The sequence below is a fragment of the Podarcis cretensis genome, assembly GCF_951804945.1.
Source record: "Podarcis cretensis genome assembly, chromosome: 4".
Taxonomy (NCBI): domain Eukaryota; kingdom Metazoa; phylum Chordata; class Lepidosauria; order Squamata; family Lacertidae; genus Podarcis; species Podarcis cretensis.
In genome coordinates this window covers 2564771-2580613 of record NC_137173.1, presented here as the reverse complement: position 1 = coordinate 2580613, position 15843 = coordinate 2564771, and the positions used below count along the sequence as shown (strand labels likewise).

Sequence of the window (15843 nt, the reverse complement as noted above, 5' to 3'; positions counted from 1 at the left end):
ATAAAGAAGGCAGATCGCCGAAGAATTGATTCCTTTGAATTATGGTGCTGGAGGAGACTCTTGAGAGTCCCATGGACTGCAAGAAGAACAAACCGATCCATTCTTAAGGAAATCAGCCCTGAGTGTTCACTGGAAGGAGAGATCGTGAAGCTGAGGCTCCAATACTTTGGCCACCTCATGAGAAGAGAAGACTCCCTGGAAAAGACCCTGATGTTGGGAAAGATGGAGGGCACAAGGAGAAGGGGACGACAGAGGACGAGATGGTTGGATAGTGTCTTCGAAGCTACAAACATGAGTCTGACCAAACTGCGGGAGGCAGTGGAAGACAGGAGGGCCTGGCGTGCTCTGGTCCATGGGGTCACGAAAAGTCGGACACGACTAAACGACTAAACAACAACAAACAACAAAAGCGCTGCAGAGAGCTTGCTGGGGAGATCATGCATTAAAAAGAAAGGGACTCAAAAATAACTTAAGGTTTTAATTACGAAAAAACAAAAACTCCATTTACACTAAATACATTAACAACAAACCAGACCCAACCACCAACCCAACCCCCAGGGTAATGGGAGAGCTAGGTGCTGCTCCTTATATACTACAACCAAATGCTGACACACCTTAATCAGTACAACTCAGCAGCACCTGCTATGTTTCACAGCTGTAAAGCTGGGTCTCGTTATCTTGCTCTGGCCCTTGCTCTGGCCCCTTAAAGACATACACATCGAGTGGAACAATGATGAGCCTTTACATTTAAAGAAACCATTCACTGATTCACCTCATAGGATCATAGAATCATAGAGTTGGAATAGACCACAAGGGCCATCGAGTCCAACCCCCTGCCAAGCAGGAAACACCATCAGAGCACTCCTGACATATGGTTGCCTCTGGTTAAAGACCTCCAAAGAAGGAGACTCCACCACACTCCTGGGCAGCAAATTCCACTGTCGAGCAGCTCTTACTGTCAGGAAGTTCTTCCTAATGTTTAGGTGGAATCTTCTTTCTTGTAGTTTGGATCCATTGCTTCGTGTCCGCTTCTCTGCAGCAGCAGAAAACAACCTTTCTCCCTCCTTTATGTGACATCCTTTTATATATTTGAACATGGCTATCATATCACCCCTTAACCTCCTCTTCTCCAGGCTAAACATGCCCAGCTCCCTTAGCCGTTCCTCATAAGGCAACGTTTCCAGACCTTTGACCATTTTGGTTGCCCTCCTCTGGACACGTTCCAGTTTGTCAGTGTCCTTCTTGAACTGTGGTGCCCAGAACTGGACACAGTACTCCAGGTGAGGTCTGACCAGAGCAGAATACAGTGGCACTATTACTTCCCTTGATCTAGATGCTATACTCCTATTGATGCAGCCCAGAATTGCATTGGCTTTTTTAGCTGCCGCGTCACACTGTTGGCTCATGTCAAGTTTGTGGTCAACCAAGACTCCTAGATCCTTTTCACATGTACTGCTCTCAAGCCAGGTGTCACCCATCTTGTATTTGTGCCTCTCATTTTTTTTGCCCAAGTGCAATACTTTACATTTCTCCCTGTTAAAACTCATCTTGTTTGTTTTGGCCCAGTTCTCTAATCTGTCAAGGTCGTTTTGAAGTGTGATCCTGTCCTCTGGGGTGTTAGGCACCCCTCCCAGTTTGGTGTCATCTGCAAATGTGATCAGGATGCCCTTGAGTCCATCATCCAAGTTGTTGATAAAGATGTTGAATAAGACCGGGCCCAAGACAGAACCCTGTGGCACCCCACTAGTCACTCTTCTCCAGGATGAAGAGGAACCATTGATGAGCACCCTTTGGGTTCGGTCAGTCAGCCAGTTACAAATCCACTGAGTGGTAGCATAGTCAAGTCCGCATTTTACCAGCTTCTTTAGAAGAAGAATGCCTTGTCGAATGCCTTGCTGAAATCAAGGTAGGCTACATCCACTGCGTTCCCTTCATCTACCAGGCTTGTAATTCTGTAAAAAAACGAGATCAGGTTAGTCTGACATGACTTATTTTTCAGAAATCCATGCTGACTATTGGTGATCACAGCATTCCTTTCTAGGTGAGAGAAGCAGGCTCTCTGGGCCTCCCCCTTACCTTTTTCCTCTTGCAGGTGACACAGTGATACTGGCTAGACCTCTTCATCCATCTCTGAATGGGGAAAGAATGGAAGCAGCGGCTGTGGAACCAGATCAGGTCAGGGGAACCTGCCTTGTGGGAACAGAGGTCAAGGGGTGGAAGAATGTCCTAGCTCAAGGAGTGGTGGTGAACAACAGTGTTGTCTCAGAGGAGGACATTTCCCTTCTTATTTTAGGGTCCAGTGTGCTTTGAAGATGTTGCTGTTTGTTTCACGGATGAGGAGTGGGCGTTGCTGGATCCTGACCAGAGAGCTCTGCATAAGGACGTCATGGAGGAGAATCGTGGGATCGTGGCCTCTCTCAGTAAGGCTCCCTGTGGGATCATGATATCTGTTTTTAAATTCAAAATTCCATATGCGACGAACCTCATATATTTTCACAGAACTCAGCAGCGCGGCCTACAACACCAGTTATCACAATCCCCCCCCCCAAAAAAACCTTGAACAGTAAATTACTGTTTTTCCTGTGAATGTTCTTCTTCCAGTTGCAGCTTATTAAAGAAGGATCAGCCTGGTCTGAACTCCCCAGACCCTTTTAAGTATAAATGTCAGAGTTGTTAGGGAAGTTGAAGTAGCTTCTGTCAGGTTTTCTGTTTTTTTTTTCCTCCCGTCAGTCTCTGGTTGTCCAAAGAGAAGACTGACATTGGAAATGGAGGGATGCCATGATGGAGGCCAACAAAATCCATTCAAGAGAAGAGCCAGGCTTGTCGAATCACAGGTTCCCCTAAGGATGTCGGTTGATCCCCGTTAATTAATGCACCCAACCCTTCAGAAAACCACCCATCTAACCCACTTGTGTTATTCCTCTATTACCAGAGTTAACAAGTATTCTTCCTTAATTTCTCCCTGAGTCTCTAATCCATTACTCTTCATTGCAGATAGTGATGGACTGGAAATTAAGAACATGGGTGACCATGACAAAATTCCCACAATGGAGAAGCTGAATAAATATCTTGAAAGTGGAAAAACTTCCTATTCCACTTCCCATCAAAGAAATCCCATTGGGAAGAAACCATATCCGTGTGTGGAATGTGGAAAGAGCTTCATGAAGAGCTCCTCTCTCACTTTACATCAGAGAATTCATACAGGGGAGAAACCCTATCAGTGTGTGGAATGTGGAAAGAGCTTCAGTCGCAGCCACCATCTCAATTCCCATCAGAGAATTCATACAGGGGAGAAACCTTATCATTGTGTGGAATGTGGAAAGAGCTTCAATCAGAGCTCCTCTCTCACTTACCATCAGAGAATTCATACAGGGGAGAAACCCTATCAGTGTGGGGAATGTGGAAAGAGCTTCAGGAAGAGCTCCAGTATCACTTCCCATCAAAGAATTCATACAGGGGAGAAACCCTATCAGTGTGTGGAATGTGGAAAGAGCTTTAGTCAGAGCTCCGATCTCACTTCCCATCAGAGAATTCATACAGGGGAGAAACCCTATCAGTGTGTGGAATGTGGAAAGAGCTTCAGTCAGAGCGCCGGTCTCACTTCTCATCGGAGAATTCATACAGGGGAGAAACCCTATCAGTGTGTGGAATGTGGAAAGAGCTTCATGAAGAGCTCCTCTCTCACTTCCCATCAGAGAATTCATACAGGGGAGAAACCCTATCAGTGTGTGGAATGTGGAAAGAGCTTCTGTCACAGCCACAGTCTCACTTCCCATCAAAGAATTCATATAGGGGTGAAACAATATCAGTGCGTGGAATGTGGAAAGAGCTTCAGTACGAGCTCCAATCTCATTTCCCATCAAAGAATTCATACAGGGGAGAAACCCTATCAATGCTTGGAATGTGGAAAGAACTTCAGGAAGAGCTCCAATCTCACTTTCCATCAAAAAATTCATACGAAGAGTGGAAAACCCTTCATTATACAACTTTCAGCGCTAGAGAAAAACACACCACTTTAAACAGGCCTTTGGCTGAATGACTTCTAATGCCCTTTTAAAATGTGGTGGGGAAGTGGGGGTTACAGGTTTTGGGCTGTGTGTTTTGTGTTTTCATTGTGTGATTTTATGTTGTAACCGTCCTGTGACCTGTGAGTGTAGGGAATGGGAGCCAGCTCTTAGAGTCTGAGGGGTCTTTGCCCCCCAAAAAGATATTTGAGGGGGCCACCCCCCCAGTTCATAGGAACAGCCATTCAAATGGCATGCTTGCACCGCATCCTCTGACTGTTTAACTGAGGCGGGGCTTACTAAACCCCTCCTATATTTTATTCAAGTTGGCACCCCTGCTATAGGGCGCTATAGAAATGAAATAAATATAATAACACCATCTTGATCGCCTTCATCTGCACATGTTCCAGCTTGACAATATCCTTCTTATTATCATTATTTAAAAAAAAATATTAGCCTATCATCTGAGGATTTTCATGGTGCTTCACAACATAAACAGACAGGTTGAACGCAGGGCTTTCTCAAAAACAAGTTAAGCCCGATAAATGTCTCTTTTTCATTTCTTTTTTTGGATGCAGTTACAAACTTTGTTGATCAGGGGACTGCTGTGAAAATACTGCATCTCAATTTCAGTAGGGCTTTTGACAAAGTCCTCTGCGACATTTATGTGAGGAAGCTGGTAAAATGAGGCTGAATGAGGTAACTGTTAGGTGGATTTGACTGACCAAACCCAAATTATCCTCCTCCATGGTTCCTCCTCATCCTGGGGAAAAGTGACAAGAGGGGTGCTGCAGGGTTCTGTCCTGGGCCCATTGTTGTTCAACGTCTTTATAAATGACTTGGATGAAGGAACTGAGGAGATGCTTATCACATTTGCAGTGTGGCAGAAGGCAGAATCAGTTCAAGGGCAGGAATAGCACCAATTTATTCTGCCTTGGTCAGGCCCGACCTAGAATATTGTGTTCAATTCTGGGCACTACAATTTAAGTATCTTAAATTTTGTTTGCCCGGGGAAATCAAGAAGGTGGGGGAACACAATCCATCTTTCTTTTATAACACGTGGCAAATGTTTATTAAATATATAAATTGTTAAGACTGTTGCAGGAATCCACCCAACACTCACGGAAAAATGTATCGTGGTCTTTTAGAACAGGCATCCCCAAACTCAGTCCCCCAGATGTTTTGGGACTACAGCTCCCATCATCCCTAGCTAACGGGACCCGTGGTCTGGGATGCTGGGAATTGTAGTCCCAAAACATCTGGAGGGCTGAGTTTGGGGATGCCTGTTTTAGAATAATGAAATGAAACTTTAACAAATGACATGCTGAAAGTCTGAAATTCCATCAGGACAAGTTACTTTTTGTTTACTGTTGTAACTATTGCTTTCTGAATATTTATCTTCTGTACCATGAAGATAAAGAAAAATAATGTTTTTTAAAAAGGAGATGGGGAAATCATGTGTCCTCTTCCATCAATCTGCTTGCATGTGTTGAGTTTTATTTGGAGACTGTAACTCCCAGTAATTTCATTATCTGTATGTGTTTCTGTGTGTTCAGCACACATGATTGCAGGTGAGACTGAATAAAACACTTCATCGGAAAAATTAGAAGCATCTAATGTTCCCTGGAGTTTTAATAATAAATAATAAATAATAATAATTTTATTATTGATACCCTGCCCTCCCCAGCCAAGGCCGGGCTCAGAGCGGCTTACAAGCAATAATAAAAACAAGATGAATGATTGCAACTTAAAAACAAAATTAAAATACAACATTGAAATATTGAAACATTAAAATATTAAAATGTAGCCTCATCGGAGGAGGAGAAGGAAAGGAAAAAAGAAAGAGAGGGAGGGAATCAAATTGGCTCCAAGCCAAAGGACAGGCGGAACAACTCTGTCTTATAGGCCCTGCGGAAAGAAATCAGATCCTGCAGGGCCCTGGTCTCATGAGGCAGAGCGTTCCACCAGACTGGAGCCAGAGTTGAAAAGGCCCTGGCTCTGGTTGAAGCCAATCTAACTTCCTTAGGGCCCGGTAGCACAAGGGTGTTGCTATTTATGGACCTTGAGGCTCTCCGTGGGGCATACCAGGAGAGGCGGTCTCATAGGTACGAGGGTCCTAGGCCGTGAAGGGCTTTGAAGGTCAAAACCAGCACCTTAAATCTGACCCTGTACTCCACCGGGAGCCAGTGCAGCTGGAAAAGCACTGGGTGAATATGCTCCCATGGCAGAGACCCCGTGAGGAGCCTCGCTGCAGCATTCAGCACCCGCTGGAGTTTCTGGGACAGCTTCAAGGGCAGCCCCGCGTAGAGCGAATTACGGTAGTCAAGCCTGGAGATGACCGTCGCATGGATCACTTTTAGGGCAATGCATGGTGCTTTTGTTTGGCACATAAAAATCTGGCTGCTTCCAAAGACTTGTCTGTCTGTCTCTGCACCACAACACTGCTTTGGAACGGCTTCTTTCTGATTGGTGCTGGTGCTTGAGGACGATGAAAGGTACTTAACAAAAAAAGGTTGGTTTACAAAAAATTCCCTAAAGCCACGTTTCTCGGGCTAGGCGGGCCATTGTCCTGGTCCCACTCATCTTATGGTGGACTACAAAGCTCTTAACAGCTTCTGATCAGATTGCCTTCCCCCATGTATTCCCAACTCAACTGCTTTGAGAAAACTGGCACAGTTACCGGTTCCACATAAAACACCTAAATTTGTGAGAAATCAAAGTTTTAGTGTGGCGACACAGGTAGACTTTGGAACTCCCTGCCTGCACTTCTTTTTTATCCCTCTTTTCTTTTTGGTGCCTGCAAAAATAAATAAATGTTTGTTTAGGCAAGCCCATCCGGATATTTAGAATGTGGACATGGATTTTAATCTGATTCTCAGCAAACGGTTCATTTGTAATTATTTCTAAATATTCTAAATAGTTCTGTGTAACTTCTTTTACTGATGGAAAAAGGTCTGTATGTGTGTGTGGGGTGTGTGAGAAACCGGGAACCACCTGACCTTGCTATGTCTCTGGAGCTGGAGCTGCAGAATTGGTCCTTTTCCCTGCAAGCTGCTCCTCCACTTTCCGGCCAAGGGAGGGAGATGCTCAGAGTCCAGCCAAGAGCCTCACCCCACAAAGGGATATCTGGGCACTGGCGGAGCCGGGGGGGGCAGATCTCCCCCTAAATCCATTAGAAATAATAAGAATCTGAGGTTCTGAAAAGCGAGAGAGGCTGAGCTGGGTGGACTCGGCATTGCAAGGGTTAAAGGGAAGTGAGCTGCCTTCCTAGAGAGGCAAGGGGGGGGGCCAGGTCCTCCAGAGCCAAGGCCCCTCCCTCCCCAGTGTTACTTTGTGTCTCTCCTGCAAGGGCTGCCTCGCTCTCCCCTCCTGGGATCTGGTGAGTCTCCCCTCTCTCTCTCTGGGATCTGGTGGGGGTCCCAGGGCTGCAGCAGGGGAGGGGGCCTGGGGGGCCTGATCTGCTCCTGCGGGGGGGGGACCCCAAGTCAGGGGGGAGGAGAGGGTCCTGCCAGGGAGGGGCCAGGCCTGCCACGCTCTCCTTCCTGCAGATCAGAGGATCCCAAACTCATTTGGCCCTCCGCCCATCCCCTTTCAGAAAAGATCTCCCTTCTTTAAACAAAGAAGTCCCTTAACTCTCTGTGACATCGCTCAGCCTCATTGCGCAACAGAGGAAACATCTGCAAATGGTTTCCCAAAGCTGGACGAGGAGGTGGACTAGCCCCCCCCCCAAAAAAAAAGGTGGGAGAGAAAGGCCAGGGATAAAGAGAGGGATCCCAGGCCAGAGTCTGGCTGCTGCATTGGGGACCAGTTTCCCAGTGTCTCCCAGGGCAGCTCCCCAAGGAGGCCACTGCAGCAATCCCCTCGCACCCAGAGCAGGGCATCCCAGGACCACATCCTCTCTGTCCCAAAGGGATTGTTGCTGGCAAAGCAGCCGGAAATGGGCACTGCTACTCCCTGAGCCTCCAGGGACCTTGGCATCAATGGCTGTGTGTGTGTGTGAAGCTATCTGATAGAATAACCATAATAAATTGCTGACCTAAATTCCAAAGGAGATGTCTTTGGCCCTGCCCACTTGGCCCTCAGGGGGTTGTGGGAGAAGCCTCAAGAAGTGGGAGAAGCTGCAAGAAGTTCAGAACTCTGCATAGATTAAGATATGAGCCAGAAGCTGCAGACGCTGCTTGGAGACCTTGCCCAGCTTGTCTTTAAAACTCCGAAATTCCTCCATGATGGCTTTCTTGTCAACTTTCGCATTGCTAGGCAATGCTTCTGTTATTTCGCTCAGTTCTTCTTCTCCGTAGTTACTTGTAGACTACATTCCCTTTCTCCTGTGGGGAAGGAATGGGGTCTGTGATGCAGACCCCCCAAGTGTCCCTATTTCACAGGGACAGTCCTGGATTTTGCAACACATCACAGCACTGAATAAAACAATCCGGAAATGGGTTTCACATGTAAGTCAGACCAAGCCCAGAGAATAAAACATCACCATAAGCAGAGAACATGGACTCAGCGCATCTGGTCTTAAAGGAGCCTGAGAATTTTATTCACTGACTGACTCCTCTTAGATTTCACCCACTTCCTTCCAGATCACAAAAATGGCACATTTAACACCTGTACAAAATTTCAAAAGCAGAATATAAATATATACTCCCTGTTTCATTCCTTTATGCTGCTCTGCCTTTCACAAAACCTGTGTCCTCGGCCCAGGCAAATTCTTGGCAGTCAGGGCATACCGAAACATCAGAGAACATCTCCAGCCATGGATGTTCTCACTGCAACTTTGAGAAAGTTGGTGGATTAACATTTTTCCTGTGAGGATTTATATCACTATTGTTGGTGCTGGTAGCCTCTTCTGCCTCATTGTCTGGTTTCCTAACAATTTTGGCATTGCTGCTAAAAAGAAATCTAAAATGTTTTTCCCCCATACTGTATTTATTAACAAAGGGATTTTGCAGGATTCTTGGGTGCTCAGTAGAGAGAGAAGAGGGTGTGTAAACTTTATACAACTTTATACACTGTATTTGCTTTGTAGGATTTCTAGCGCCTCTCCTTAAGACAGACAGAACTTGGCAGGAGACCAAAGGGTTCCTTCCGATCTCGCAGAGGCTTCCTGAGAGCACAGATGGATGAGCGAGATTCAGCTGGCCCTGGATCAGGAAGAGGCCATGCCAACCAAACTGGGAGCAGTGGGGGATTCTGGGAAAACTCTGGGCAGAAGATCCTGGGTGAGGAGGACACCCTCCGCTCAGAGGTGCAGAGCCAGCAGTTGAGGCAGTTCTGCTGCCAGGAGGCCAAAGGACCCCGAGAGGTTTGCAGCCGACTCTACCACTTTGACCGTCAGTGGCTGAAGCCAGAAAGGCACACGAAAGCTGAGATGCTGGACCTGGTGATCTTGGAGCAGTTCCTGGCTGTCCTTCCCCCGGAGATGGAGAGCTGGGTGAGGGAATGCGGAGCGGAGACCAGTTCCCAGGCAGTGGCCCTGGCCGAAGGTTTCCTCCTGAGTCAGGCAGAGGAGAGAGAGCAGGTGAGAGAGACTTTCCTCTGGATACTCCCAAGGGGCTCCAAACAGGACAGAAAACATCCCATAATGGTCTGCTGATGGCCCATGCTTTTTCTGCAAGGCATCCATGGAATGAGATCTCACACCCTTCAAGTCTTTGTCATTCTCTTTCTAGTATTTCTCCCCATTCTCTGTTTTGAATCCTTGTTTCTTTTTCAGGGAAAGGATCTCTTTGCAGAAATGGACCTGGATTCCTGTGAGGCAGAGAGGCCTCCGTTGGACACCAGAGAGAGGCCACTGGGTAAGGAGGAAGGTGGGTTTTCTCTCTCCATTTGGTCATATTCCTTTGGCTTTGAACAGGATGGATTTGAATCAAATCATTTGTTTTTACAGAAAACCTCATTCTTGCTGGTATAATCTTAATATTTACAACCAGATGAAGGTTTCATTTTTAGAATAATAAATTTTCGGAGTGGTTTTTACAGTTTTATCAAAGATTACTGATTTGGTTAGAAATACATAGATAATTATTGAATTATTGTCAGGATCTCTAAGATAGCTGTTTATATTTGGACAACTTTTCTGCTGTACTTTATTGGAAGGAGAAAAATAAATAAATAATCATTTCCTTAATAACAATTTAAATATTTTATTTAACTAAAACAATAACATTACAGCATATGTATCCATGTTTCTTAACTGGCGTACAGTAGTTAGAGATTTTATTGTTTGGACAGTGCCAGTTGAGCCCTGGGAAGAAGGGCCTGGAACCCGTGAACTCTTATTAGTTGACCGGCAAGCACTTCAAGGTCTCACCATGAACTTACAGATCCCGGTTACCACCCAAAGGTCCCAAGATTTGGGGAGTATTCTGGTCCCAAGGTTGCACTTTCATTTTTACTGCTTCACACTTAGCTACTTCAGCAGATCTATTCTACTCCAAACCATCTATTCATTGATCTTCTTGGAATTTAGCATTTAAGAGTAAAGGGTTGATTCTGTGTATATAAATTTGCAAAGGGAGAATGGGATTAAGGTTTTCTCCTCAACTCTTTATGTTTATTTTATAGCATTTTCCTGTGAAGAAAAGGCATGATTTCTTTGCGGACACAAATTCACTCTTTTAAGAACTGCAAAAACAAACATCTGTGATAATATCTTCATGTTAGAAAAACTGCCCCAAATATTCTTACAGAAACCTCTGGAATTGCATGACATTGTGAGTGGATTAATGGAATTCATTTACCAAAAAATTTAGACATTGTATATAAAGGCTCATGCTACATAATTAAAAACAAATCCTTATTTCCTTATGAATAGCCTTTGAACTATAATGTTACTTAAATAGAAAACTATCAATAGAAAGATTTTTCCTCCAAAAGCAATTTATTTTTAAAAATCAGATTTAAATTTTTAAAAATCCAAATTACATTTTTAAAAACCCTGTTTATTTTATATATTTTTGAATCATTGCTTTTCTAATCTACCATGGTTTTGAAACTCATCTGTGGGTTCATTTCATCTTTTGTTGGGGGAGATAGTGGGACCAAGATCCCAGAGGTGGGGAGATATATTTTTCACAACTAACATCTGAAATGCACCCAAACATCCAAATGCACTCAGCAGGCCAGACTGTCTCAAAGGCCCCTCTGTAGTTTGAGATGCACTGATTCACCTGTGAGAGAAGCAGGCACCTCCCCCTTACCTTTTTCCCTCTTGCAGGTGACACAGTGATACTGGCTAGACCTCTTCATCCATCTCTGAATGGGGACAGAATGGAAGCAGCGGCTGTGGATCAGGTCAGGGGAAGCAGCCTTGTGGGGACAGAGGCCAAGGGGTGGAACAATGTCCTAGCTCAAGGAGTGGTGGTGAACAACAGTGTTGTCTCATAGGAGAACATTTCCCTTTTTCTTTTAGGGTCCAGTGTGCTTTGAAGATGTTGCTGTTTGTTTCACCGACAAAGAGTGGGAGTTGCTGGATCCTGACCAGAGAGCGCTGCATAAGGACGTCATGGAGGAGAATCGTGGGATCATGGCCTATCTTGGTAAGGCCCATGTGGGATCATAATATCTGTTTTTAAATTCAAAACAGCTCTCTATGATGAACCTCATATATTTTCACAGAATTCAACAGTGCCCCTTATAACACCTGGGATTTTAATATTCCCACCATTAACCTTGAACAGTAAATTACTGTTTTTTCTGTGGATGTTCTTCCTCTGGTTGCAGATTCTTAAACAAGTATCGTTCTGGTCTGAACTCCCCAGACCCTTTTGACTGCAAACTTCAGAGTCATTAGGGAAGTTGAAGGAGCTTCTGTCTAAAGTAGGCTTTCTATTTTTGTTTTTCCTTCTATAAGCTTTTGGTTGACAAAATAGAAGACTGACAAATCTGGAAATGGCAGATTGTTCTGTGTTTATGTATTTTTCTTTGTGTGTTTTTGTATTCCTTTTTATGCACAATAATAAAAGAATAGTAAAAATAGTATGTATATATAAAAAAGAAGAGTAACAAAAATGCAAAACAGAAAGAAATTTAGAAAACCATTAGAAGGGGTTGAAGGAAGTCTAAGGATGTCAAAGCCAAAGATTTATTATGTGGTATTGGAGCTGTAATGTTGGAAAATATGTGCAACTAATATGTGAAATTAATAAAAATAATATATATATATATAATTATATATCACAGGTTCCCCTAAGGATGTCAGTTGAACCCCGTGAATAAATGCACCCAACCCCTTAGTAAAACCATCCATCTAAACCACTTGCCTTATGCCTCTATTACCAATGTTAACAACTATTCCTCATTAATTTCTCCCTGAGACTCTAATCCATTTCTCTTCATTGCAGATGGCGAGCGACTGGAAATCAAGAACAAGGGTGACCATGACAAAATGGAGAAGCCGTATCAATATCTTGAATGTGGAAAAAGTTCCCATTCTACTTCCCATCAAAGAAATGCCATTAGGAAGAAACCATATCAGTGCTTGGAATGTGAAAAGAGCTTCAGTACAAGCTCCTCTCTGAGTTCCCATCAGAGAATTCATACAGGGGAGAAACCCTATCAGTGTGTGGAATGTGGAAAGAGCTTCAGTCAGAGCGCCCATCTTACTTCCCATCAAAGAATTCATACAGGAGAGAAACCCTATCAGTGTGTGGAATGTGGAAAGAGCTTCACTGATAGCTCCTCTCTCACTTCCCATCAGAGAATTCATACCGGGGAGAAACCCTATCAGTGCGTGGAATGTGGAAAGAGCTTCCGTAAGACCCACCAGCTCACTTCCCATCAAAGAATTCATACAGGAGAGAAACCTTATCAGTGTGTGGAATGTGGAAAGAGCTTCAGAAAGAGCTCACATCTCACTGCCCATCAAAGATTTCATACAGGGGAGAAACCCTATCAGTGTGTGGAATGTGGAAAGAGCTTCAGTCAGAGTGCCAATCTTACTTCCCATCAAAGAATTCATACAGGAGAGAAACCCTATCAGTGTGTGGAATGTGGAAAGAGCTTCACTGATAGCTCCTCTCTCACTTCCCATCAGAGAATTCATACCGGGGAGAAACCCTATCAGTGCGTGGAATGTGGAAAGAGCTTCCGTAAGACCCACCAGCTCACTACCCATCAAAGAATTCATACAGGAGAGAAATCTTATCAGTGTGTGGAATGTGGAAAGAGCTTCAGAAAGAGCTCACATCTCACTGCCCATCAAAGATTTCATACAGGGGAGAAACCCTATCAGTGTGTGGAATGTGGAAAGAGCTTCAGTAAGAGATCTCATCTCTCTTCTCATCAAAGAATTCATACAGGAGAGAAACCATTTCAGTGTGTGGAATGTGGAAAAAGCTTCTGTAGGAGCACCGATCTCACTTCCCATCAAAGAATTCATACAGGGGAGAAACCCTATCAGTGCTTGGAATGTGGAAAGAGCTTCAGGAAGAGCTCCTCTCTCACTTCCCATCAAAGAATTCATATAGGGGAGAAACCCTATCAGTGCGTGGAATGTGAAAAGAGCTTCAGTCAGAGCTCCAATCTCACTATGCATCAGAGAATTCACACAGGGGAGAAACCCTATCAGTGTGTGGAATGTGGAAAGAGCTTCAATAATAACTCCAATCTCACTTCCCATCAAAGAATTCATACACGGGAGAAACCCTATCAGTGTGTGGAATGTGGAAAGAGCTTCAGTCAGAGCTGCAGTCTCACTTCCCATCAAAGAATTCATACAGGGGAGAAACCCTATCAGTGTGTGGAATGTGGAAAGAGCTTCATGAATAGCTCCTCTCTCACTTCCCATCAAAGAATTCACACAGGGGAGAAACCCTATCAGTGTGTGGAATGTGGAAAGAGCTTCATGAATAGCTCCTCTCTCACTTCCCATCAAAGAGTTCATACAGGGGAGAAACCATATCAATGCTTTGAATGTGGAAAGAGCTTCAGTCACAGCCACAGTCTCACTTCCCATCAAGTAATTCATACAGGGGAGAAACCCTATCAGTGTGTGGAATGTGGAAAGAGCCTCAGTCAGAGCGCCAATCTCACTTCCCATCATAGAATTCATACAGGGGAGAAACCCTATCAGTGTGTGGAATGTGGAAAGAGCTTCAGTCAGAGCTCCCATCTCACTTCCCATCACAGAATTCATACAGGGGAAATTCCATCAGGACAAGTTACTTTTTGTTTACTGTTGTAACTATTGCTTTCTGAATATTTATCTTCTGTACCATGAAGATAAAGAAAAATAATGTTTTTTTAAAAAAAGGAGATGGGGAAATCATGTGTACTATTCCATCAATCTGCTTGCATGTGTTGAGTTTTATTTGGAGACTGTAACTCCCAATAATTTCATTATCTGTATGTGTTTCTGTGTGTTCAGCACACATGATTGCAGCTGAGACTGAATAAAACACTTCATCGGAAAAATTAGAAGCATCTAATGTTCCCTGGACTTTTAATAATAAATAATAATAATTTTATTATTTATACCCCGCCCTCCCCAGCCAAGGCCGGGCTCAGAGCGGCTTACAAGCAATAATAAAAACAAGATGAATGATTGCAACTTAAAAACAAAATTAAAATGCAACATTGAAATATTGAAACATTAAAATATTAAAATGCAGCCTCATCGCAGGAGGAGAAGGAAAGGAAAAAAGAAAGAGAGGGAGGGAGGGAATCAAATTGGCTCCAAGCCAAAGGCCAGGCAGAACAACTCTGTCTTACAGGCCCTGCGGAAAGAAATCAGATCCTGCAGGGCCCTGGTCTCATGAGGCAGAGCGTTCCACCAGACTGGAGCCAGAGTTGAAAAGGCCCTGGCTCTGGTTGAAGCCAATCTAACTTCCTTAGGGCCCAGGACCACTAGGGTGCTGCTATTTATGGACCTTGAGGCTCTCCGTGGGGCATACCGGGAGAGGCGGTCCCGTAGGTACGAGGGTCCTAGGCCGTGAAGGGCTTTGAAGGTCAAAAGCAGCACCTTAAATCTGACCCTGTACTCCACCGGGAGCCAGTGCAGCTGGAAAAGCACTGGGTGAATGTGCTCCCATGGCAGAGACCCTGTGAGGAGCCTCGCTGCAGCATTCAGCACCCGCTGGAGTTTCTGGGACAGCTTCAAGGTCAGCCCCGCGTAGAGCGAATTACAGTAGTCAAGCCTGGAGATGACCGTCGCATGGATCACTTTTAGGGCAATGCATGGTGCTTTTGTTTGGCACATAAAAATCTGGCTGCTTCCAAAGACTTGTCTGTCTGTCTCTGCACCACAACACTGCTTTGGAACGGCTTCTTTCTGATTGGTGCTGGTGCTTGAGGATGATGAAAGGTACTTAACAAAAAAAGGTTGGTTTACAAAAAATGCCCTAAAGCCACGTTTCTCGGGCTAGGCGGGCCATTGTCCTGGTCCCACTCATCTTATGGTGGACTGCAAAGCTCTTAACAGCTTCTGATCAGATTGCCTTCCCCCATGTATTCCCAACTCAACTGCTTTGAGAAAACTGGCACAGTTACCGGTTCCACATAAAACACCTGTACTTGGGAGAAAGCAAAGTTTTAGTGTGGCGACACAGGTAGACTTTGGAACTCCCTGCCTGCACTTCTTTTTTATCCCTCTTTTCTTTTTGGTGCCTGCAAAAATAAATAAATGTTTGTTTAGGCAAGCCCATCCGGATATTTAAAATGTGGACATGTATTTTAATCTGATTCTCAGCAAACGGTTCATTTGCAATTATTTCTAAATATTCTAAATAGTTGTGTGTGTAACTTCTTTTACTGATGGAAAAAGGTCTGTATGTGTGTGTGGGGTGTGTGAGAAACCGGGAACCACCTGACCTTGCTATGTCTCTGGAGCTGGAGCTGC

The 15843-nt window shown here is 44.5% G+C and overlaps 1 protein-coding gene across 7 annotated transcripts in view; it reads left to right on the top strand.

Moving 5' to 3' along the window:
* The window catches only part of LOC307214695 (uncharacterized protein), a 39829-nt gene extending 24808 nt beyond the window's left edge, over positions 1–15021 (top strand). For 3 of the 7 annotated variants that reach the window (XM_079973579.1, XM_079973580.1, XM_079973578.1), the window contains 3 exons: positions 2093–2175; positions 2294–2420; positions 12350–15021. In XM_079973579.1, the coding sequence (XP_079829705.1) occupies positions 2093–2175; positions 2294–2420; positions 12350–14190 (2051 nt within the window). In that variant the 3' untranslated portion in view covers positions 14191–15021. Of the gene's footprint in view, positions 1–2092; positions 2176–2293; positions 2421–9406; positions 9526–9720; positions 9803–11223; positions 11546–12349 lie in introns of those variants that run through there. The other 4 variants (XM_079973584.1, XM_079973583.1, XM_079973581.1 and 1 more) reach the window with 3 other exon arrangements.
* The last annotated feature ends 822 nt before the right edge of the window (positions 15022–15843 follow it).